Raw genomic sequence first — 25,540 nt, forward strand, 5'->3', positions numbered from 1 at the left:
CTGTAGATGGCACCGCCATCCTTCCTGTCTCACAAATCCATACGCTTGGCATTATCCTTTGACTCTTCTCTCTCACTCAACCCACATATTCAATCCATCACTAAATCTTGTTGGTTCCAATTTCACACCTTCACTAAAATCCACCCTTTCCTCTCCATTCAAACTGCTACCACGGAGATACAATCACTTATCCTATCCCACCTTGATTACTATCTCAGTCTCCTTGCTGATTCCCTGCCTCCTGTCTCTTCCAACTCTAGTCCATACTTCACTCTGCTGCCCGGATTATTTTTCTACAAACCGGTCATGTCATGTTTCCCCACTCCTCAAGAAACTCCAGTGGTTGCCCATCCACCACCACCACATCAAACTGAAACGCCTCACCATTGACTTTAAAGTACTCGATCAGCTTGCCCCCACTCCTACCTCACCTCACTACTATCCTACTACAATCCAGGCTGCAGATTTCACTTCTCTAATGCTTACCTTCTCACTGTACCTCGATCTCATCTATCTCACTGCTGACCCTGCACCCGCATCCTGCTTCTGGTCTGGAACCCCCTTCCTCCTCATATCCTACAGACAATTACCCTCCCTGCTTCAAAGCCTTACTGATGGTGCATCTTCTCCAAAAGGTCTTCTGTGACTAAGCTCTCCTTCCCTCTTCTCTCACTTACTTCTGCATCGTTCTGACTTGCTCCCTTTATTCTTTCCACACCTCAGCCCCACAATACTTATCAGGTGAAAACTCCTCACCCTCGGCTTCAAGGCTCTCCATCACCTCGCCCCCTCCTACCTCACCTCCCTTCTCTCCTTCTACAGCCCAGCCCGCACCCTCTGCTCCTCTGCCGCTAATCGCCTGTCCCGCCGTCGAACCCCGGCCCTCATCATCCCCCTGGCCTGGAATGCCCTCCCTCTGCACATCCGCCAAGCTAGCTCTCTTCCTCCCTTCAAAGCCCTACTGAGAGCTCACCTCCTCCAGGAGGCCTTCCCAGACTGAGCCCCCTCCTTCCCCTCGTCCTCCTCCCCCTCCCCATTCCCCCGCCTTACCTCCTTCCCTTCCCCATAGCACCTGTATATATGTATATATGTTTGTACATATTACTCTATTTAATTTATTTGTACATATTTAGTCTATTTTATTTTGTTAATATGCTTTGATTTATTCTCTGTCTCCCCCTTCTAGACTGTGAGCCCACTGTTGGGTAGGGACCGTCTCTATATGTTGCCAACTTGTACTTCCTAAGCACTTAGTACAGTGCTCTGCACACAGTAAGCACTCAATAAATACAATTGAATGAATGAATGAATGAGACAGTATCCATGTCAGAAAATTTTTCAAGGGGATGACATTGAAGAACAATTTAGGGAAAGCTTTTTAGGAGTTTTTAGGAGGGACTGCTTGTGGGGTGGGGGCAAGGAGAGCTAAGTCCCCACCTAGTCCTTATGACTGGGAGCCCACTGTTGGGTAGGGACTGTCTTTATATGTTGCCAACTTGTACTTCCCAAGTGCTTAGTACAGTGCTCTGCACACAGTAAGCGCTCAATAAATATGATTGATTGATTGATTGACTGGAAAATTGCTAAGCAGATTCCCTGCCCGGCTGAATGTTGTAGGATAAGAGCCATCATTCTAAATGGCCTAGAGTGAGTAGCCGCAGGAGCCCTTCTTCAGGACAGGCATGAAAATGGAATAAAAGAGACGTGGAAACTGGCCAGAATCCAAAAGAGAACTCTTCCTGGGTATTTTGAAGAATTAAAAAATTCTGATTATCCATCTGCTCACAATTCTATCTCAAAGTGATATTGAATTGGAAAGAATGAAAATACATTAAAACAGTTCTTAAACCCCAGACTTAGATTATTCTAGAAAAACTCCAAAGTAGACCATCTAACCTCACTTGTATAGTAGCCTGCTTTCTTAAGCAGGCATTTGGGGTTTTACATGTAGAGCCAGTTCTCAAGAGACTCCTCAGGGATCAGCATCCAGAGAGCAAAGAGGCAGCCGCAGACCTTTCTCCCTCACAAGAGAATTCAAGAGCTTTTCTGGCCCACCCCACCCTGAGCCACCCTCTATTGTGGGACCACTTAATCAACTAATCAGTGGTATTCACTGAGTGATTATTGTGTACAGAGCAGAGAAGCAGAACGGTGGAGAGGATAGAGCTGGAGCCCTGGAGTCAGAAAGTCATGGGTTCTAATTCCACCTCCACCAGTTGTCTGCTATGTGACCTTGGACAAGGCACTTCACTCTTCTGGGCCTCAGTTTCTTCATCTTGAAAATGAGGATGAGACAAGGGACAGGAACTGTCCAACCCAATTTGCTTGTATACAACCCAGTGCCTGGCACATAGTAAGCGCTTCACAATTACCATTATTATTATTATAGTAAGCACTGGGGAAAGTACAATAAAGTATTATTGGTCAACATGGTCCCTGCCTACAAGCAGCATACGGTCAGCCCCTTTGCTTCCTGGGAAATGCAGTTTTTCTTTCCTTCCCTACAATTAACTTTCCAACCTTGAAGAGGGCCAAATGACTGTTTTGAAAAGCTCTCTCCAAAGACTGACCATAATACAGCACTGCCAACAAATGCTACATTAAAAACTAAAGAGATAATCAACCAGATGCTAAGGGGATGATCTTTCAGAAGCTCCTAATCTCTCTCAGTCAAGACAGTGTCACCATCATGGACAGAGAGATGCAAGAGGTTCTGAGGGGTGACGCTCTAAAGCATCTGAGACTGCCTTCTCTGGGGCATGTCTACTCTGCTTTAGTGTAGACGGATGCCTGTGAATTGGTCAGAACTACTGACATATGCAGAGGAGCAACATGGGAAGTGGAGTGGTTTAGTGGAAACAGCATAAGCCTGAAAATGAGAGGACCTGGGTTTGAAAACTGGCTCTACAGTTTGCCTGCTGTATGACTTTGGACAAGTCACTTTGGTTGCTTCAACTGTAGTATTTGTTAAGCTCTTACTATGTGCCAGACACTGTACTAAGTCCTGGGATAGATACTGTCTCCCCACCTTTAGCCTGTAAACTCACTGTGGGCAGGGTATGTGTCTGTTTATTGTTGTATTGTTATATTGTACTCTCCCAAGTGCTAGTACAGTGCTCTGCACCCAGTAAGTGCTCAATAGAGTCAAATGAATGAATACAAGATCATTGGGTTGGACACAGTCCCTGTCCCACATGGGGCTCATAGTCTTTAAACCCCATTTTACAGACAAGGAAACTGAAGCACAGAGAAGTGAAGTGACTTGCTCATGGTTAGACAGTCAATCATATTTATTGAGTGCTTACCGTGTGCAGAGCACTGTACTAAGTGCTTGGGAGGGAAGTAGCGTGACTCAGCAGTAGGAGCACGGGCTTTGGATTTAGCCCATGACCTCTGACTCCAAATCAATCAATCAATCAATCGTATTTATTGAGCGCTTACTCTGCACACAGTAAGCGCTCAATAAATATGATTGATTGATTGATTGATTTGGAGTCAGAGGTCATGGGCTAAATCCCGGCTCCTCCACTTATCAGCTGTGTGACTTTGGGCAAGTCACTTAGCTTCTCTGGGCCTCAGCTACCTCATCTGTAAAATGGGGATTAAGACTATGAGCCCCCCATGGGACAACCTGATCACCATGTAACCTCCCCAGTGCTTAGAACAATGCTTTGCACATAGTAAGTGCTTAATAAATGCCATTATTATTATTATTATTACAGTACAACAATATTAAAGACACAACCCCTGCCCACAATGAGCTTAAAGTCTAGAGTCACATAGCAGGCAAGTGTCAGAGTCGGGATTAGAACCCAAGTCCTCTGACTCCCACGCCCAAGGTCTTTCCGCTAGGCTATGCTGCTTCTCTAACTTCATTTAACTTCTATGGGCCTCAGTTTCCTCATCTGTACAATAATGATGGCATTTGTTAAGCGCTTCCTATGTGCAAAGCACTGTTCTAAGCACTGGAGCACTGTTCTAAGCGTAAAATGGGGATTCAATACCTGTTCTCCCTCCCCCTTATACCTTGAGAGCCCATGTGGGAGGGGGAATGTGTCAGACCTGATTACCTTGTATCTATCTAAGCATTAAACAAATACCATAATTAATATTAGGGGTGTCTAATGACACTAACATTTTGGCTGTGGTAATGCAGTATGTATTCCTGGAAGGGTTTTTCTGAACTGAAAAATTGGGATCTTGTTTTAACCTTGCTCTTACTCTTAGTGAAAGAAAATCTGAAATCTCATTTAAGGATCTCAAAGACCGTTGGCACTAATAGTTGCAGGCATTGACAGTCCTCTTTCCTGCTTTCATAAGGAGCCTGAAGCTTTAAACACACTTAATGGTCTCTCTTTCCATCAATCTGCTATGACTGACATATCATCAGTTCAGGCATATGATCAGTTTTCAACTCGAGTGCAACAAAGCTAAAACAAATACCACAGTTATTAATTGGGAAGCCAAGTGGGTCATTGGATGAGGCTGTTAGTTGATGGCCTGTCTTGTCTTATGCTGTCGAGTCATCTCCGACCCATAGCTGTGCCATGGACTCTCCCAGAACACCCCACCTTCATTAGCAATCATTCTGGTAGTGTCTCCACAGAGTTTTCTTGGTAAACATACGGAAATGATTTACCACTGCCTCCTTCCCCACAGTAAACTTGAATCTCCACCCTCAACTCTGTCCAATGCCGCTGCTGCCCAGCACAGTTGAGTTTTGACTTGTAGCAGATTGCCTTCCACTCGCTAGTCTGTAAGCCAGTTGTGGGCACTGACTGTCTCTCCCTATTGCTGTATTGCATTTTTCAAGCACTTAGTACAGTGCTCTGCACATAATATTCACTTAATAAATATGATTGAATGAATCAATAACCACTGTCCAAGCTATCAATGAAATGGGTATGCCTCTGCTTGACTCTCCCTCCCATAGTCGAGACTGGTAGACTACAGCATGACGAGGTTGATAGAACATGGGCATAGGAGTCAGAAGTTCATGGGTTCTAATTCCGGCTCTGCCACTTGTCTGCTGTGTGGCCTTGGGCAAGTCACTTCTCTTCTCTGTGACTCAGTTCCCTCATCTGTAAAATGAGGATTAAGACTGTGAGCCCTCTGTGGGACAGGGACTATGTGCGACCCAATTTGCTTGAATCCACCTCAGTGCTTAATGTACCATCATCATCATCATCATCAATCGTATTTATTGAGAGCTTACTATGTGCAGAGTACTGTACTAAGCGCTTGGGAAGTACAAATTGGCAACATATAGAGACAGTCCCTACCCAACAGTGGGCTCACAGTCTAAAAGGGGGAGACAGAGACCAAACATACTAACAAAATAAAATAAATAGAATAGATATGTCATCATCAATCGTATTTATTGAGCGCTTACTATGTGCAGAGCACTGCACTAAGCGCTTGGGAAGTACAAATTGGCAACATATAGAGACAGTCCCTACCCAACAGTGGTACCATAGAGAAGCAGCGTGGCTCAGTGGAAAAAGCCCGGGCTTGGGAGTCGGAGGTTATGGGTTCTAATCCCGGCCCCGCCGCTTGTCAGCTGTGTGACTTTGGGCAAATCACTTAACTTCTCTGTGCCTGTTACCTCATCTGTAAAATGGGGATGAAGACTGTGAGCCCCACGTGGGACAACCTGATCACCTTGTATGTGATGATGATGATGATGGTATTTGTTTAGCGCTTACTATGTGCAAAGCACTGTTCTAAGCACTGGGGAGGTTACAAGGTGATCAGGTATGTGGGACAACCTGATCACCTTGTATCCCCCACAGCGCTTAGAACAGTGTTGCACATAGCGCTTAACAAATGCCATCATCATTATTATTATTACTGCCTGGCTCATAGTAAGTGCTTAACAAAAACCACAGTTATTAGTGTCATCATTATTATCACTGGAAATTCTCCAGTTGTACCTCTGAGGGGGGAGTTGATGGCTCACTCCTTAATAATACTAATTTTGGTATCCGTTAAGAGCTTAGTATGTGTCAAACAATCTACTAAGCTCTGGGGTAGATACAAGATAATCACGTCCCACTCAAGTCTCACAGTCTAAATAGGAGAGAGAACAAGTATTTAATCCCCATTTGCAGTTGAGGGAACCGAGGCACAGAGACGTTAAGCAGCTTGTCCAAGGTCACACAGCAAATATGTGGTGGAAACAGGATTAGAACACGGGTCTTCTGACTCCCAAGCCTGTGCTCTTTCCACTCTAGGCCACACTGCTTCCATATTGAGTAACTCCTTCAGTCACTGACAAATTCATAGTTCTCTCCCATGAGGCTGACACAACGAGTGTGCATGGCTAATGTCTGTGAAAACTTTAGAAACCCAGGAAGAATTCTGGAATTCCAAATAAGTGCTTCACGTTCAGGCCATTAGCCAACAAAACGAGCCGATGATAATAATGTGCAGTAAAGACATTCCAGCAGAGTCCCATGTAACATGGTTTAAATCTCACATTTCCTCCATGAGCAACAGAACAAATTGTTTTTATTCCTATCATGTAGGTAGAAAAAAAAAGAAAGCTCCGCAAAGTTAAACATTGGAGCAATTGATTATATTTTTTGAGCATCCACGGTATGAAGGTATGGCAGTCAGCCATATTTATGGAGCACTTTACGGTGTGCGGTGCACTGTACTAAATGCTGGGGAGAGTACAATGTAACTATAAAAAGAAACATTCCCTGCCCAAAATGAGCTTACGGTCTGGGAGGAGGGAGACTTGGGAGACTCCCATCAAATGAGTATCTCTGCTACTTGCCCTCTCAGAGCTTCCAATTCAGCAACCCCCAGCTACACTCTCTCCTTTAGTTCTCATGATCCTTTCTTGGTTTTTGAGTGGATCTTATTGATTCAATCAGTCGCATTTATTGAGCGCTTACTGTGTGCGGAACACTGTGCCAAGTGTTGGGGAAAGTACAATGCAACAATAAACGGGCACATTCCCTGCCATCTTCGATGATGTAAATAAACTCTCTATGTGTATGTGTTACGGTCTCTGAAAAAAAATTATGGAATGTTAACCACGTGGTAGCATACTTCTTTTATCTCATTTAAAATGAGTTAAAAGCGAACCCAGGGTCAAAATGATCGATGCCACCCTTCTGCGGAATGATACTTCCCAAGCGCTTAGTACAGTGCTCTGCACACAGTAAGCGCTCAATAAATACGATTGAATGAATGAATGAATGATGATAAAGATGAGGTTTCATTTCTCTTTCAGGCCAGCAAGAGGTGAAACATGAATCTAGATTCCATTCGTAGACTGATTGAAGAAACACAAGTTTTCCAGATCCCTCCATCCTCCTCCAGATCCCCCTGTGAGAGCGCCCCGCCGGTCCCGGCCCCCGACTCCTGGGGTCATTTCTACCTTCCTCAGCCCGGGTTCTGCCCACACTCCTCTCACTGCTTCCCGGCTCACGGCCGCCCCGGCAATGACTGGGATATCGGCGAGGAGCTGCGCCTCCGGGAGCTGGAAGAAGTGAAGGCCCGGGCGGCCCAGATGGAGAAGACGATGCGCTGGTGGTCGGATTGCACGGCCAACTGGAGGGAGAAGTGGAGCAAGGTGCGGGCTGAGCGCAATAAAGCACGGGAGGAGGGGAAGCAGCTCAGGATGAAGTTAGAGATGACCATGAAAGAACTGAGTGCCTTGAAGCAGAGAAAGCAAGACCTGGGGGACGAGCGAGAGGACCCGGGAGTAGGAGAGACCTGGAAAAAGAAGTCCGTTGTCTTGGAAGATTCCTACTCCCACGGAGCCACTTTGCAGATAGGTTGCCAGGAAGACGATCCAGTGAGACACGATGTTGGAGGAAATTGGGCTCAAGTGGCTCCAGAGACAAGGAAGAAGGTAAGGAATGCTGCCCCACAGCTTTCCCTTTTTGCACATTTTCCAAGTAAGCAACCCCAATCAATCAATCAATCAATCAATCGTATTTATTGAGCGCTTACTGTGTGCAGAGCACTGTACTAAGCGCTTGGGAAGTACAAGTTGGCAACATATAGAGACGGTCCCTGCCCAACAGTGGGCTCACAGTCTAGAAGGGGGAGAACCCCATCCCACTTCTTCCCTCTTCTCCTAGACCTCCTTTGTTTCCTGGCCCATGTGGGGATTTTTTTTTTATTTGTTTGTTTTGGGCCTGCCACTTGTTTGCTGTGTGGCCTTGGGCAAGTCACTTCACTTCTCTGGGTCTCAGTTACCTCATTTCTTAAATGAGGATTGTGACTGTGACCCCCGTGTGGGAAAGGGACTGTGTCTGATCTGATTTGCTCGTATCTGCCCCAGCACTTACTATGTGTCAGGCACTGTACTAAGTGCTTAACAATATCTCAATTAATATTACACACTGTTCTAAACACTGGATGAGGTACAAGTTCATTCATTCATTTAATGGTATTTATTGAGCGTTTACTGTGTGCAGAGCACTGTACTAAGCGCTTGGGAAGTACATATTGGCAACATATAGAGACGGTCCCTACCCAACAGTGGGCTCACAGTCTAGAAGGGGGAGACCGACAACAAAACAAAACATATAAACAACATAGAATAAATAGAATAGTAAATATGTACAAGTAAAATAAATAGAGTAAAAATATGTACAAACATATATACAGGTGCTGTGGGGTGGGGAAGGAGGTAAGGCCGGGGGATGGGGAGGGGAAGGAGGGGGAGAGGAAGGAGGGGGCTCAGTCTGGGAAGAGCGGGCTCTCAGTTGCTGTTCCTGTCCCACATGGGGCTCACTGTCTAAATAGGAGGGAGAACAGGTATTTAATAATAATGGCATTTGTTAAGCGCTTACTATGTGCAAAGCACTGTTCTAAGCGCTGGGGGAATGCAACGTGATCAGATTGTCCCACGTGGGGCTCACAGTCAATCCCCATTTTACAGATGAGGTAACTGAGGTTCAGAGAAGTTAAGTGACTTGCCCAAGGTCACACAGCAGACATGTGGCAGAGCCGGGATTCAAACCCATGACCTCTGACTCCAAAGCCCGTGCTCTTTCCACTGAGCCACGCTGCTTCTCAATTTGATCTCATTTCACAGTTGAGGAAACTGAGATCCAGAGAATAACAATAATAATAATAATAATAATGATAATAATGGTATTTTTTGAGTGCTTACTATGTGCCAGGCATTGTACTAAGTGCTGGGAAGCGAAGTGACTTGCCCAAGCAGGGAAGTGGCAGAGCCAAGATTAGAACCCAGGTCCTCGGACTTCCAGGCCTGTCCCCTTTCCACTAGGCCAAGCTGCTTTCCCTGTTCCCACTCCTCAAACTGGGGTGCGAGGGGGGAGCAAAGAGGATGGAGGAGGAGAGATTGACATGCGGAGAGTGAGGCAGGAAGACTTTGTGCAGGAAACTGTGGAGGGGCTTGGGCTGAGGAGGAGAGGGATCATGGAGGGGGAAAGGCTGGATTAGCCCCCATTAACAGGAAAGAGGTCACATTCACCATGCTTTCTCAGTCAGTCAATCATATTTATCGAGCGCTTACTCTGTGCAGACCACTGTACTAAATGCTGGAGGGGCTTACAATATAACAATAAAGAAGCAGTGTGGCTTAGTGGAAAGAGCCCAGGCTTGGGAATCAGAGGTCGTGTGTTCTAATCCTGGCTTCTCCACTGGTCAGCTGCGTGACTTTGGGTAAGTCACTTAACTTCTCTGTGCATCATTCATTCATTCATTCAATTGTATTTATTGAGCACTTACTGTGTGCAGAGCACTGTACTAAGCGCTTGGGAAGTACAAGTTGGCAACATACAGAGACGGTCCCTACCCAACAGTGGGCTCACAGTCTCTCATCTGTAAAAATGAGGATTAAGCTGTGAGCCCCATGGGGGACAACCTGACCACCTTGTATCTACCCCAGTGCTTAGAACAGTGCTTGGCACATAGTAAGCGCTTAACAAATACTATCATTATTATTATTATAACAATAAGCAGATACATTCCCTGCTCATGACAAGTTTACAGTCTAGAGAGGGAGACAGACATTAATATAAGTAAATTACAGATATTAACATAATTTTCTTCATCTTCCACTCCCTTCTGCAACACCCTGACTTGCTCCCTTTGCTCTTCCCCCACCCCCAACCCCACAGCATTTATGTAAATATCGGTAATTTTAATTATTTGTATTGGTGTCTGTTTATTTGTATTGATGGCTGCCCCGCGCCCCTGCCCAAACTGTGAGCTCACTGTGGGCAGGAATTGTCATTCTTTATTCTTGTATTGAACTTTCCCAGCACTTAGTCCAGTGCTCTGCGCACAGTAAAGGCTCAATAAATACGATTAAATGAATGAATGAATGAATGCTCTGCACACAGTGAGCACTTAATACATATGATTGAATGAAACTGGGGCTGGGAGGGGAGATGAATAAAGGGAGCCAGTCAGGGAGACGCAGAAGGGAGTGGGAGAAGAGGAAAGGAGGGCTTAGTCAGGGAAGACCTCTTGGAGGAGAAGTGCCTTCAATAAGACTTTGGGGGACAGTGCAGTGAATGTTGTTGCACCGATGAGAACTGCCAGGATTCCATAGCAGCATGTATTCCCTAAAACATGATCTATGGGCTGATGCATACCCTGTTCCCATGAGGAAGGTGAAAGGAAATGTTTTCAGTCCAGAAATGGGAAGGCCAAGAGAGGTGAAATCACAGCCTTTACATCTGTTTCTACAGGGAGAACACTGACAAATTAGTATCGGCATCGCCTTGAGGGATCAACAGGAGGAATGAACCTGAATTACAGTGAGAAAGATATTGGTGGATGTAAGGCAGAACTTTCCTACTGTTAGAGGGAAGAAGTTCTGGACAGAGGGTCCGAGCCTGAGAGAACAGGGATGGGCAACTCGAAGGAAGGGAAAGATGTCCCTTTATGCTGGAAGGGGTGCGTTCATCTCCTGGAGTTACGGGACTGGATCAGATGACCTCTGGAGGTCCATTCTGGAATTCTGGAATTTGATCAGTCTTAAACTATCTCAGTGACAAATCAGAAGTAGGTCAATAAGACTGTGAGCCCATTGTGGGCAGAGATTGTCTCTATTTGTCGCCGAATTGTACTTTCCAAGTGCTTTAAACAGTGCCCTGCACACAGTAAGCGCTTAATTAATATGTTTGAATGAATGAATGAATGAAAAGGAATGGAAACCAAAAACAGAGAATGGGTTTCGTTTCTGTTCAGACTAGGTGAACAGCGCATTCCGGGAAATGGGGACCTTCCTCCCATCATCATCTGAGGTAGACAATCCTGTCCCAACCCCGCACACTCAGACAACTCTCCAAATCAGATCCAGGATTGCTTCTCCCACCCACCATCTTCCGCTCTGGTGTCCAAATGGCGAGCTGATCCTGAGACTGTTTTCCTCTCACTCTGCTCACCACACATTCCCAAGAATGCCTTTCTCCCTTTCCTCTCACCATCTCCCTTGGCATCCTCTTTTCATCATTTGCCTTCCTGTCTCCCTCCGACCCTCTCTCTCCATTTACCACACTGCAAAAAAGAGAACACTTAACCAGATACCATTCTGACCTGCTGGCTCTTGGATCTCTTCTAAGCTCACTTCCAGGAGCCTGGAAAGCAGAAGTAACACCAACTGGGCCTATATGAGTCTTGTTTGGATTATCCCTGTTTTTGTTAACCATTTACTACGGGACAAGCAGTGTTCTTTTAGACTGTGAGCCCACTGTTGGGTAGGGACTGTCTCTATAGGTTGCCAACTTGTACTTCCCAAGCACTTAGTACAGTGCTCTGCACACAGTAAGTGCTCAATAAATACGATGGATTGATTGATTGATTCTAAGCGCTGAGGTAAATATGAGGTAGTCCGACTGGTACAGTCCCTGCCCCACGTAGGCTCACACTCTTAATCCCCACTTTACAGATGAGGGAACTGAGGCACAAAGAAGTGAAGTGACTTGCCCAAGGTCACACAGCAGTTGTGTGGTGGAACTGAGTTTAGAACCTTCCCAGACTGAGCCCCCGCCTTCCTCTTCCCCTCCTCCCTTTCCCACCCGCCTTACCTCCTTCCCCTCCCCACAGCACCTGTATATATGTATATATGTTTGTATGTATTTATTACTCCATTTATTTTATTTCTACATATTTATTCTAATTATTTTATTTTGTTAATATGTTTGGTTTTGTTCTCTGTCTCCCCCTTCTAAACTGTGAGCCCACTGTTGGGTAGGGACCGTTTCTATATGTTGCCAACTTGTACTTCCCAAGTGCTTAGTACAGTGCTCTGCACACAGTAAGCGCTCAATAAATACTATTGAATGAATGAATGAACCTACAACCTCTGAATCCCAAGCCTGTGCTGTTGCCACTAGGCCATGCCACTGTGTCTTTTCAGTGATGCTGATAACTGAGAGTACACATATAGCAAACATTTCCATTGACATTTCATGCTACAGTAAATAGCAATTATGTGACCAGTTGGTAGAAGCAGGCACCAGTGCCCTTTGGGTTGAGTTGAAGGGAGATCTGAAATCCAAAACCTGGTTCTTTTAATCATTTAATCAATTATATTTTTTGATCGCTAACTGTGTGCAGAGTACTGCAATAAATTCTTGGAAGAATACAGTACAGAAGACACATTCCCCGCCCACGACAAGTTTTCATTCGATAATATTCCCTGACCGTTCCCAGGATGGCTAGTTCCCTTATAATAATAATAATGATGATGATGGCATTTGTTAAGCACTTACTATGTGCAAAGCACTAAGTTCTTGGGGGGGATACAAGGTGATCAGGTTGTCCCATTAATCCCCATTTTACAGATGAGGTAACTGAGGCTCAGAGAAGTTAATTGACTTGCCCAAGGTCACACTGCAGACATGTGACAGAGCTGGGATTAGAACCCATGACTTTATAAGAAAGAGCTCCCTGCTTTTCTGCTGCTCTTGATAGGGTTCAAAGATGCTTTAAACAGGAGAGTTATAAAATTCTGGCAACCATCAGAAAACTTTCACAAGCTGTAACTGCCAAAAGGCATCAGATACCTGTTTTACTTCTATAGGCAGAGACAGACTTGCCTGCTGGCCCTAAATTCAATGAAAAATCTTATAGAATGGCTCCTTTTACCTCTTACCGGTGGCCAAGCCTTGTTTCTTTGTCTTCTGAAGATTGAGTAGGTGAAAACTGGAGTAGAACTGATCTGTGACTGCAAAGAAAATGAAACATATTTGAGCTATCTTGCCTCTGATGCACTGCTTTGAATATACAGTTGTGTCTATCCTTTTTATGGTGATTGTATCAATAGTTGAAGTAACTTGACTGTGAATTCTTTTTTTACCTTCGTTCAAATGTAGGAAATTAAGCTGAATTTCAGTTTGACTGATTAGATGCTCCTTTCCCATGAATGTAAATTTGGATTCAATCTGATGCTTTTAATATCTGACCTCCATATTGACTTGATCAGCCGTCTGCGTAACTTTCAATTGCTGACTGAGAAATCTAGCTTGATAAATATGCAAAATTGCAGTCTCTGCAAGTATTTCTCAGGCATTCTTTCTTCCTCCTTCCTCTGGAGGAAGAAGCCAAAAGGAATCTTTTTCATTTAAAATTCGAGGAGTAGTCCAAATGCTTAGGACAGTACTCTGCACACAGTAAGCATTGAATAAATGCCATTTTTGATCGATGTCACCAGTAGTTCACCAATGGAGTTTTAACTTTTAGACTAATCAATGCTCACTGAAGGAAAGTGAATTTGACTCATTTTTTATTTTAATTTTCAGGCTATGCCTCTTTGCACCCAAGGGATGGGGGGCGGGTTGATAGAATAATTTTGAAGATGTTCTGAATCAAGAAAATGTGTCTGGTTTTAATCTGAGCTTCCTTTCCCCAAGTTCCTCCTGAGAGAATTTAAATTTGGGCTTTAAATCATGCAGAGTATCAGAGCCTACATTTGGTTTAGTATATTTGTTTTGATGTTTCTCTAGGAAGTGAATGTGACTGGTACCTTGCACAGATTCCACTTGCGGGATGTGAGAATCCAGTTGGAGCGGGCCGAATTCCTTCGGAAAGGCGCTTCTGCCATTTGTGCGACGAAGCCTGGAAAAGATACGGGTGATGGCGGACAGCTTTTGGAAAATGAATTAACCCAAATTTCAGCTTTGAAGTTGCATTTGGATGAGTCCCAGAAAACCTTACGGAAGGAAAGAGAGTAAGTGTCAATCCCGCCTTCCCTCAACCAAACTGCAGTCTCAAACCAACTTGATTACCTTGTATCCACCCCAGCGCTTAATACAGTGCCTGGCACAAAGAAAGCACTTAACACATGCCATTATTATTATTGTTATTGTTATTATACCACGTAGTCACGTGAAATGAGAGTGGCATGAGATGCTGCTCGCAGCTGTGGATGACATATCTTTTGATTCTCCACAGCCTAGTACTGAATATTGCATTTTGAAAAAAGATTGTGACTATATATATATTTTTCTTCATTTTTTTTTTTTGCTAAGCTTCCGTAACCTAAGTAGGCTCCTAGGTTTTAAACTCATTTAACAAGAGTAATGACAAAAGTAGTGGTAGTTATTAAACATTTGTAATGTGTCAAGTACGGTTCTAAACTCTGGGATAGATGCCATATAATCATGTTAGACATCATCCCTGGCCCACATGGGGCTCACACTCTAAAGGTGGGGGAGAGCAGGCATTTAATCCTCTTTGATAAGGAAATTGAAGTACAGAAGAGAAGTTAACTGTCTTGCTCAAGTTCACACTGCCCATAGGTTCACACAGGTGAGATTAGAATCCAGTTCCACTGACTCACTCCCCGGTCCCTACTCTTTCATTCATTCATTCATTCATTCATTCAATCGTATTTATTGAGCACTTACTGTGTGCAGAGCACTGTACTAAGCGCTTGGGAAGTACAAGTTGTCAACATATAGAGACGGTCCCTACCCAACAGCGGGCTCACGGTCTAGAGGGGGGAGATTAATTAATTAATTAATTTATTTATTTATTTTACTTGTACATATCTATTCTATTTTATTTTGTAGTATGTTTGGTTTTGTCTCCCCCTTTTAGACTGTGAGCCCACTGTTGGGTAGGGACTGTCTCTATATGTTGCCAATTTGTACTTCCCAAGCGCTTAGTACAGTGCTCTGCACACAGTAAGCGCTCAATAAATGCGATTGATGATGATGATGATGATGAGACAGACAACAAAACAAAACACACTGCTTCGCTATCAGGACTGGAGTCACTGTAGGAGAGGTGATGCCCCTGGATGCTGCTCTAGGGGCAAATTCTCCAGAGAAAAAGAGTTACAGTCTGGGAGTCACTGAGTTAGTTGAACGGTGTAAGTGCTGTGGGGTGGAGGGAGGGGTGACTAAAGGAGATAAATCCAAGTGCAAGGGTGACACAGAAGGGAGTGGGAGAAGAGGAAGATTTAGTTTGGAAAGGCCTCTTGGAGATGTGCTTTTAATAAGGTTCTGAAGGTGGGGAGAGTGATTCCCTGTCAGATATGAAAAGGAAAGTAGTTCCAGGCTGGAGGTAGGATGTGGGTGAGAGGTCAGTGTTGAGACAAGTGAGAGAGAGGTACAATGAGTGCGCTAACATTAGAGGAGGGAAGTGTGTGGGCTGGGGTGTATTCATTCATTCAATCATATTTATTGAGCACTTACTGTGTGCAGAGCACTGTACTAAGCGCTGGTAGGGTTGTAGTAGGAAATCAGGGCGGTCGGGTAGGAGGGAGTCCCAGGCCACAATAATAATCATCATAAAAATGGTATTTAAGTGCTTACTATGTGCCAAGCACTGTTCTAAGTGCTGGGGTAGATAAAAGGTAATCAGGTTGATCATGTGGGGCTCACAGTCTTAATCCCCATTTTACAGATGAGATAACTGAGGCCCAGAGAAGTTAAATGACTTGCCCGAAATCACATAGCTGACAAGGGGCGGAGCCGGGATTAGAACCCACGACCTCTGACTCCCAAGCCTGGGGATCTTTTCATTAAGCCACGCTGCTTTGAGTGAGGGGTCAGTGGTGAGATAGATGAGGTTGATGTACAACGAACAGGTTGGCATTAGCGGAGCAAAGCGAGCAGACTGGGTTGTAGTAGTAATCAGGTAGATCAGGTAGGAGGGGAAAAGGTGATTGAGTGCTTTAAAACCTATGGTAAAGAGTTTCTTCTTGATGTGGAGGTAGGTGAGCCACCACTGGAGGTTCTTGAGGAGTAGGGAAACATGGACTGAACCCTTTTGTAGAAATAGGAGAGTGAAGTTCTCTGGAGACTGGAGTGGGGAGAGAGAGGAGGCAAGGAGGTAAGCAAGGAGGCTCATGCAGTAATCAAGGCGAGACAGGAAATGTGCGTGGATTAATATGGTAGCCATTTGGATGGAGAGGAAAGGGTGGACTTTATTATCATCATCATCATCATCAATCGTATTTATTGAGCGCTTACTGTGTGCAGAGCACTGTACTAAGCGCTTGGGAAGTACAGGTTGGCAACATATAGAGACAGTCCCTACCCAACAGTGGGCTCACAGTCTAAAAGGGGGAGACAGAGAACAAAACCAAACATACTAACAAAATAAAATAAATAGAATAGATATGTACAAGTTAAATAAATAAATAAATAAATAGAGTAATAAATATGTACAAGCATATATACATATATACAGGTGACTTTAGTGATGCTAAGGCCTTCCCAGACTGAGCCCCTTCCTTCCTCTCCCCCTCGTCCCCCTCTCCATTCCCCCATCTTACCTCCTTCCCTTCCTCACAGCACCTGTATATATGTATATATGTTTGTACATATTTATTACTCTATTTATTTATTTATTTATCTTACTTGTACATATCTATTCTATTTATTTTATTTTGTTAGTATGTTTGGTTTTGTTCTCTGTCTCCCCCTATTAGACTGTGAGCCCACTGTCGGGTAGGGACTGTCTCTATATGTTGCCAATTTGTACTTCCCAAGCGCTTAGTACAGTGCTCTGCACATAGTAAGCGCTCAATAAATACGATTGATGATGATGATGATGATGCTGTGAAGATTGAACTGACAGGATTTGGTGACAGAGTGAATATATGCGCTGAATGAGAAAGATGATTGGAGGATAATGCCAAGGTTATAGGTTTGTGAGACAGGAAGGATGGTAATGCTGCCAACAGTGATAGGAAAGTCAGGCAGAGGGGACAGGATTTGGGTGGGAAGATGAGTTCTGTTTTGGGCATGTGAAGTTTGACGTGTCACTGGGACATCCAGATAGAGATGTCCCGAAGGCAGAAGGAGATATGAGACTGCAGAGAAGGAAAGGCTAGGATTGGAGAGGTAGATTTGGGAATCATCCGCATAGAGATGGTAGTTATTAATAATAATAATAATAATAATAATCCTAATGGTATTTAAGTGCTTACTATGTGCCAGACCCTTTACTAAGCTCTGGGGTGGATGCAAGCAAATTGAGGTGGACACAGTCCCCATCCCACATAGGGCTCACAGTCTCAATTTCCATTTTACAGATGAAGTACCTGAGGCATAGAGAAGTGAAGTGACTTGCCTAAGGTCACACAGCAGACAGGGGGTAGAACCGGAATTAGAACCCATGATCTTCTTACTCCCAGGCCCGTGCTCTTTCTACTACACCATGAAGCTATAGGAGCGAATGAATTTTCCAAGGGAATTGGTGTAGAAAAAGAATAGAAGGGGACCCAGAATTTGTGGGACTCCTAACAGTTAGAGGGTAGGAGACAGGGCGGAAGAGTCCATTAAAAAGGCTAAGAATGAGCAGCCAGAGAGATAGAAGAGAGAGAGAGAGAGAGAGAGAGAGAGAGAGAGAGAGAGAGAGATCTGTAAGGGGGTGTCTTCATAGAGTATGAGCTCCTGGTGTACAGGAAACATGGCACTTTGTCTTTTACTTCCTAAGTGCTTAGTACAGTGCATTGCCCCTGGGATCACTCATTATATACTTTTACTACTATGGAGTTACCTTAAGGAAGCATTGGCACAGTACAGTCAGAGAAAAGGTTAACTGCTGTTTCTAAATGGATACTGTTGCTTTTCGATAGAGAAAGGTCCTCTCTTTGCCCAGAAGCACTGTTATCTCTCACCAAAACCTAGTTGAACCAAAAAACAAAAGCCAAGTTCCTTCCTCCCCAGCATCAACAGGAAATGCAACCAGTCCAGTCCAAAGAATGAGCACCAACTGGCTTGGATTCAGCAGCTGTTTCCCCAGCATTCTGTTCTGAACTGGCCTGTGGGCGTTGTGACTCAGAGGGTTATGTGTCTATGAATCAACATTTGTTTATAATCCACATGAGACAATTCCCAAGCCTTTTTTCCATCCCAGGCATGGTTCCCAAGGATGGAGTATGTGTTAGGCCTATTAATCTGTCAGACCTTTCCAGTCCCCCTCCTAAAATCTCTGTAAGTGGGTGGCATGTGCTGAATGCAGGTTTCGCATGTACTCAGAAACATTTCCTTTACATTTCCCGCATCTTGCGGACCCTCTAATTCTAGCAGAAAGTGGAACTGAATTAGGGAGCGAAGAAATATCACTGACTGACCCCAGTTCTGGCCCCAATTCTGTTATTGACTCACTATGACTTTGCAAGATCAATCAATCAATGGTATTTATTGAGTGCTTACTACATGTAGAGTACTGTACTAAGCAGTTGGGAGAGTTTAATGTAACAGAGTTGTTAGACACATTCTCTGTCCACAATGATTTATAATCACGCAATGGTATTTATTGATCACTTACTGTGTGCAGAGCACTCTCCTAAGCACTTGGGAGAGTTCAATACAACACAGTTGGTAGATGTGTTAAGCAGCATTGCTTAGTGGAAAGAGCCCAGGCTTGGGAGTCAAAGGTCGTAGGTTCTAATCCTGGCTCTGCCACCAGTCTGCTGTGTGACCTTGGACAAGTCACTTCACTTCTCTGGGCCTCAGTTACTTCATCTGTAAAATGGGGATTGACTGTGAGCCCCACGTGGGACAACCTGATTACTATGTATCTACTGCAGCGCTTAGAACAGTGCTTGTGGAACATAGTAAGTGCTTAACAAATTCCATCATTATTATTATTATTATTATGTTCCCTGCCCTCAAGGAGGTTACAGTGTAGAGTTTACAGTCCCCTCTAGACTATAAGCTCATTATGAGCAGGGAACCTGCCTGCTTATTCTGTTGTATGGTACCTCCCAAGGGCTTAGTACAGTGCTCTGCATATAGTAAGTGCTCAATAATTATGATCAATTGATTAGAAGAGGAGATGGGTTAAAATAAAGTATGTATATGCACATAAGTGAAGGCTGTGGAGCTGAGGGTCGGATGAATATCAACTGTTTAGAGGGGACAGATCCAAATGCATCAGCTAGGGAGTAGAGGAAATGAGGGGTTCATCGGGAGAAGCAGCATGGCGTGGTGGATAGAGCATGGGCCTGGCAATCACAAGGTCATGGGTCCTAATCCAGGCTCTGCTATTTGTCTGCTGTGTGACCTTGGACTAGTCGCTTCACTTCTCTGTGTCTCAATTCCCTCTTCTGTAAAATAGGGATTAAGACTTTAAACTCCATGAGGGACAGGGACTGTGTTCAATCCCATTTGCTGCTATCCACCCCAGTGCTTAGTACAGTGGCTGGCACATACTAAGTGCTTAACAAATACCATTATTATTATTATTATTATTATTATTATTATTATTATTATTAGGGAAGGCCTCTTGGAGAAGATGGGATTTAAAAATTGGGGAGAGTGGTCACCTGTCAGATATGGGGAGGGTGTTCCAGATCAGAGGAGGACTTGGACAAGAGGTTGGCAGAGAGATAGTTGAGATGGAGGCATAGTACATAGATTGGCATTAGAGGAGCAAAGTGTGCAGGCTGGGTTGTAATGGGAACTCAGAGAGGTAAGGTAGGAGCGGTTGAACTAATGGAGTACTTTAAAAATGATGTAAGGATTTTTTGATGAGGAGATGTATGGGAAATCAGTGGAGGCTCTGAAGAATGGAGAGATGTGAACTGAGTGGGTTTTGTTTTTTTTTTTTAGAAAAATAATCCAGGCAGCACAGTGAAGTATGGACTGGAGTGGGGATAGACAGGAGGCAGGGAGGTCAGCAAGGAGGCTGATGCAGTAGTCAAGGTGGTGCATAAGTGCTTGGATCAGCATAGTCACTCCTTGAATGGAGAGGATAGGGCAGATTTTAACGATGTTGTGAAGGCAGAACCAACGGAATTTGGTGACAGACCGAATATGTGAGTTAAACAGGGGAGTTTTTGTGCCTTTTGTTTTTTGTAATGGTATTTAAGTGTTAACTGTGAACGGGATATGTCACAAGTGCTGGGATAGGTACAACAAAATCAGGTCAGAAACTGTGCCTGTCCCATATAGGGTTCACTGTCTTAATCAAAGATGTGTTGAGGATAAGGCCAAGATTAAGGGCCTGTGAGACAGGAAGGAGGATTGTATTATCTACAGTGATGGCAAAATCTTGGAGAGAGGGACTGTCGTCTCTCACCAAACCCAGTTATTGCCCCATCTCCTCCTCACCATTTCTCTCCAAACTTGAAGGAGTTGTTTACACTCACAGCCTCCATTTCCTCTCCCCAATTCTCTCCTAGATTCCATCGTATCTGGCTTCCACCCTTTTCACTCCACAGAAACAGCCCTTTCTAAAGTAACCAATGACTTTCTTTCTGCCAAATCTGACTGCCTCTATTCTATCCTATCCCCCTAGACCTCTCAGCTGACTTCAACACTGTAGACCACTCCCTTCTCCTTGAAACTTTATCCAACTTTGGATTCGCTGACAATATCCTCTCTTGGTCTGTCCTCCTATTGCTCTGATCACTCCTAATCGGTTTCTTTTGCTGGCTCCTCCTCTGCTTCCCACCTTCTGATAGCAGGGTTCACTCAAGGCTCATTTCTAGGTTTCCTAGGTTCTAGGTTCTCCATCTACACCCATTCCCTTGGAGAACTCATTTGTTCCCATGGCTTCGATTACCATCTCAGGGCAGATGATTTCCAAATCCACATCTCTAGTCCTGACCCTTGTCCTTCCCTAAAACATCCCATTCTTCCTGTCTTCAGGACTTCTCTACTGGGATGTCCTGTGGATACCTCAAACTAAACATGTCCAAACTAAACTCTTCTCACCCAAACTCTGTCCTCCCCTTCTTTTTCCCATCACTGTAGACAACACCACTATCCCTCCATCTCATAAGTCCATAACCTGGGCTTTGTCCTGCACTCATCTGTCTCATTCCACCCACATATTCAATCTGTCAGCAAATCCCATCAGATCTACCTTCGCAACATTGCTAAAACCTGCCCTTTCCTCTCCATCCAAACTCCTACTCCACTTACCCTGTTCCGCCTTGACTACTGCATCCATCTTCTTGCTGACCTCCCAGCCTCCTGTCTCTTCCCACTCCAGTCCATATTTCACTCAGCTGTATGGGTCATTTTTCAACTAAAATGCTCAGTCCGTATCTTCCCATTCCTTAAGAACCTCCAATGGATGTCTGTTTCCCTCCATATCAAACAAAAACTCCTTACCATAGGCTTTAAAGCAGTCGGTCGGCTTGCCCCAACCTACTTCACCTTCCGGATTCACTACTATAGCCCAACCCACATACACCGCTCCTCTAAGCACCAGCTTCTTCACTGTGCCCCGATCACATCTATCTTGCTGCTGATCACTTTCTGATGTCCACCCCTAACCTGGAACTCCCTCCGCAGCCATATAAGCCCAGACCACCACCTCTCTCTACTTTCAAAACATTATTAAGGTCACATCTCCTAAAAGAGGCTTCCTCCCATTAAGCCCTCTTTTCCCCAGCTTTCTTTCCCTAATGGTCTACGAACTTGGATCTATGGTCTTTGGACATTTGATATTCGCCACCCTCATTCCCACAACACTTAGGTACATATCTTTAAATTATATATCACAAATAAGCAGCGTGGCTTAGTGGAAAGAGCATGGTCTTGGGAGCTAAAGGTTGTGGGTTCTAATCCCAGCCCTGCCACTAGTCAGCTCTGTGACTTTGGGCAAGTCACTTAACTTCTCTCTGCCTCAATTACCTCATCTGTAAAATGGGGATTAAGACTGTGAGCCCCCGTGGGACAACCTGATCACCTTGTAACCTCCCCAGCACTTAGAACAGTGCTTTGCATATAGCAAGCGCTTAACAAATACCAGTATTATTATTATTATGGCAGGGTACATAATTAACATTATTCTAATTCCATTGTAATGTACTCTCCCAGCCACTTTATACAGTACTCTGCACATAGTAAGCATTCAAATACCATCGATTGATTGAGAGGATAGTGTTTGCATAGAAAGATTAAGATTTCTGTTTTGGACATGTTAAGTTTGAGATTTAGGCACCACATTTGATGGGTAGTTAGGGCATCCAAGTAGAGAGGTCCTGAAGGCAGTAGGAAATACAAGACTGCAGAGAAGGAGAGACGTCAGCATTAGGGAAGAGAGAGGTCAGGGCTGGAGAAGTAGATTCAAGGATACCCATGTAAAGATGGTATTTGGAGGCTGTGATAGTGAGTATCTCCAAATGGATGGGCGTAAATGGAAAACAGAAAAAAGACCCAGAAGCATAAATGGAAAACAGAAAAAAGACCCAGAACTGAGCCTTGAAGGACCCCCATGTTTAGGGGATGGGAGGCAAAGAAGGAAGTTGGGGACACATTGAGGAGGAGAGGCTAGAGAGATAGGAGGAGCACCAGAAGAGGGTAGTGTCAGTGAAATCAAGGTTAAATAATGTTTCCAGGAGAAGGGGGTGGGCAACATTGTAGAAGGCAGCTAAGAGGTCAAGTAGGATATGAAAAAGGAGAGGCCATTGGAGATGGTTAGATTGAGTGTGTGTCCTAGTTAGTGAATGGGTGAGGAGGATTAGAGCAGGAGGTCAGTGGACTTGAGGGAGAGGAAGCGGGCAACATGAAGGTCATCGGGAACATCCACGTGGATATTGAAGTCCCTGAGGATCAGTGTAGGAGTGGAGGAAGAGCAGAGGAATATGAGGAAGCAATCAAAGTGGTTCAGAAAGTTGGAGGTGGGGCTTGGAGACAATGGATTAGGGTGAGCAGTAATTAGAGTGGTTGGGAGAGGCAGAAGGTGTGAGCTTCAAAGAAAGGGAAGGAAAGTGATGGGGGGATGGAGAGGAGGTGGGATGGTGTAAAAGTGGCATTGTCAGGCAAGAAAGATACTGACATCCCCCTTTCCCAGTGCGTCTAAGGGAATGGAGAAGATCAGTCTCTGTGTGCAGATTGCACGGGGATGCACAGTGTCATCTGGCGAGTCAGATTTCAGTGACAGCCTGGTGGAGCTGTCACTGACAAAGGAACAGCTCAAGAACAAAGGGAGGATTTCCTGTGATCAAGGGGCGTTCTGTTCCACCACCACTCTTGCCTGGGGCTATGGAGTGTGGGAAGAGGAGGATGGAGATCTCATGAGTGCTTAGAACAGTACTTGGCACATAGTAAGGGCTTAAATACCATCATTATTATTACTATGGGGGCAAAATGGGTGGGGGTGGGGAGGAGGACATGGGGCTGTGCTGGGAAAGAAGGTCAGGGTTGGGGTGATTAGAAGGAGGGGTATGAGGGAACATGGTGAGATCAGAGAGTTTTATGGGATTTAAGAGATTTTGTCCAGAGAAATTGCAGTTAAATCTGGTGCTTCCTGGGATTAATCATGGGATTGAATGCAGGTCTTTCCAGGTGGAAGACTGGGAAAACGCCAAGTCAGGGGGATCTCTGGGAGTGGGGAATGTATCTGTTTATGGTTGTACTTGTACTCTCCCAAGTGTTTAGTATTAATAATAATAATAATGGTATTTGGTAAGCGCTTACTATGTGCCAGGCACGGTACTAAGCACTGGGGTGGATACAAACAAATCGGATTGAACACAGCCCCTGTCTCACATGGGACTCATGGTCTCAGTGCCCATTTTACAGATGAGGTAACTGAGGCCCAGAGAAGTGAAGTGACTTGCCCCAAGTCAGACAGCAGGCAAGTGGCAGAGTCAGGATTAGAATGCATGATCTTCTGACTCATGGGCCCAGGCTCTACCCACTATGCCGTGCTGCTTCCTACAGTGCTTTGTACACAGTAAACACTCAATAAATATGACTGAATGAATGAAATGGAAGAATCTTGAGCTGTAAACTGGCAATTGTTGATATGGGGAAAGGCCAGGGTTTCTCACTGGTGTCAGAGAGCCCTTCCTGGGCTGTGTTCTCCACTGTGTAATTTGGGCCTGGCTGCCCAGGGTCTGGGAGCACTGTACTTAGTGCTTGGGAGAGTAAAGAAGCAGCGTGGCTCAGTGGAAAAAGCCGAGGCTTTGGAGTCAGAGGTCATGGGTTCAAATCTTGGCTCTGCCAACTGTCATCTGTGTGACTTTGGGCAAGTCACTTCTCTGTGCCTCAGTGGCCTCATCTGTAAAATGGGGATGAAGACTGTGAGCCCCACCAGGGAGAACCTGATCACCTTGTAACCTTCCCAGTGCTTAGAACAGTGCTGTGCACATAGTAAGTGCTTAATAAATGCCATTGTTATTATTATTATTATTATTTTTACAATATGACAATAAACAAGCACGTTCCTTGCCCACAATGAGCTTACAGTCTAGAGGGGGAGACAGACAATATAAATAAATTACAGATAAGTATGTAAGTGCTGGGGGGCTGGGAAGGGTAACACAGAAGGGAGTGGGAGAAGAGGAAAGGAGAGCACTGTACTAAGTGCTTCATAGAACACAATCTAATGTTGTAACAGACACATTCCCTGCCCACAGTGAGCTTACAGTATAGTGTTTCCTGAGTGGAGCCCCTGTGCTCCTCTATCCCAAGACTTTTTTTTTTTTTTTTGTGTGTGTGTGTGTGTGTGTGTGTGTGTGGTATTTGTTAAGCACTGGGCTAGATACAAGGTAATCAGGTTGGACACAGTCCCTGTGCCACATGGGGCTCACAGTCTTAATGTCCATTTTACAGATGAGGTAACTGAGGCACAGAGAAGTGAAATGACTTGACCAAGATTTCACGGGAGACAAGTGGAGAAGCTGGGATTGGGAGGGGTCCCAGGTCCTTCTGAGTCCTAGGCCCATACTTTTATCCACGAGGCCATGTTGCTTCTCTCATCATTCCCATCCATTTTTATTCTCATACATTGTTAAGTGCAAGGCTAGAGGAAGTTGGAAGCTTGGAGGGTGGCTCATTCCTCCCCATCAGGTGTATTTTTCAGATTCTGGCTTTGCCTCCTGCATTGCCAAGATGGATGGCTCCATAAAAGCAGTGAACTCAGTCTGTCTCACCCAATCTCCTTTTCTCCCACTCCCTTCTGTGTCACTCTGACTTGCTCCCTTTTTTCTTCCCTCCCTGACCCACAGCACTTACGTACAGATCTTGTAGACTGTGAGCCCATTGTTGGGTAGGGACCTTCTCTACATGTTGCTGATTTGTACTTCCCAAGTGCTTAGTACAGTCATCTGCACACAGTAAGTGCTCAATAAATACGATTGAATGAATGAATCTGTAAATTTATTGATATT

General features: G+C 44.7%; 1 protein-coding gene across 1 annotated transcript in view; it reads left to right on the forward strand.

Moving 5' to 3' along the window:
• CCDC102B (coiled-coil domain containing 102B) overlaps positions 1-25,540 on the forward strand; it is a 567,334-nt gene that overhangs the window by 82,388 nt on the left and 459,406 nt on the right. Inside the window, exons 2-3 of the mRNA XM_038746894.1 lie at positions 7,244-7,867; positions 13,953-14,176. Coding sequence (XP_038602822.1) covers positions 7,262-7,867; positions 13,953-14,176 — 830 coding nt within the window. The 5' untranslated portion in view covers positions 7,244-7,261. The remainder of the gene's footprint in view (positions 1-7,243; positions 7,868-13,952; positions 14,177-25,540) is intronic.

The sequence above is a fragment of the Tachyglossus aculeatus genome, chromosome 5, assembly GCF_015852505.1.
Source record: "Tachyglossus aculeatus isolate mTacAcu1 chromosome 5, mTacAcu1.pri, whole genome shotgun sequence".
Taxonomy (NCBI): Eukaryota; Metazoa; Chordata; class Mammalia; order Monotremata; family Tachyglossidae; genus Tachyglossus; species Tachyglossus aculeatus.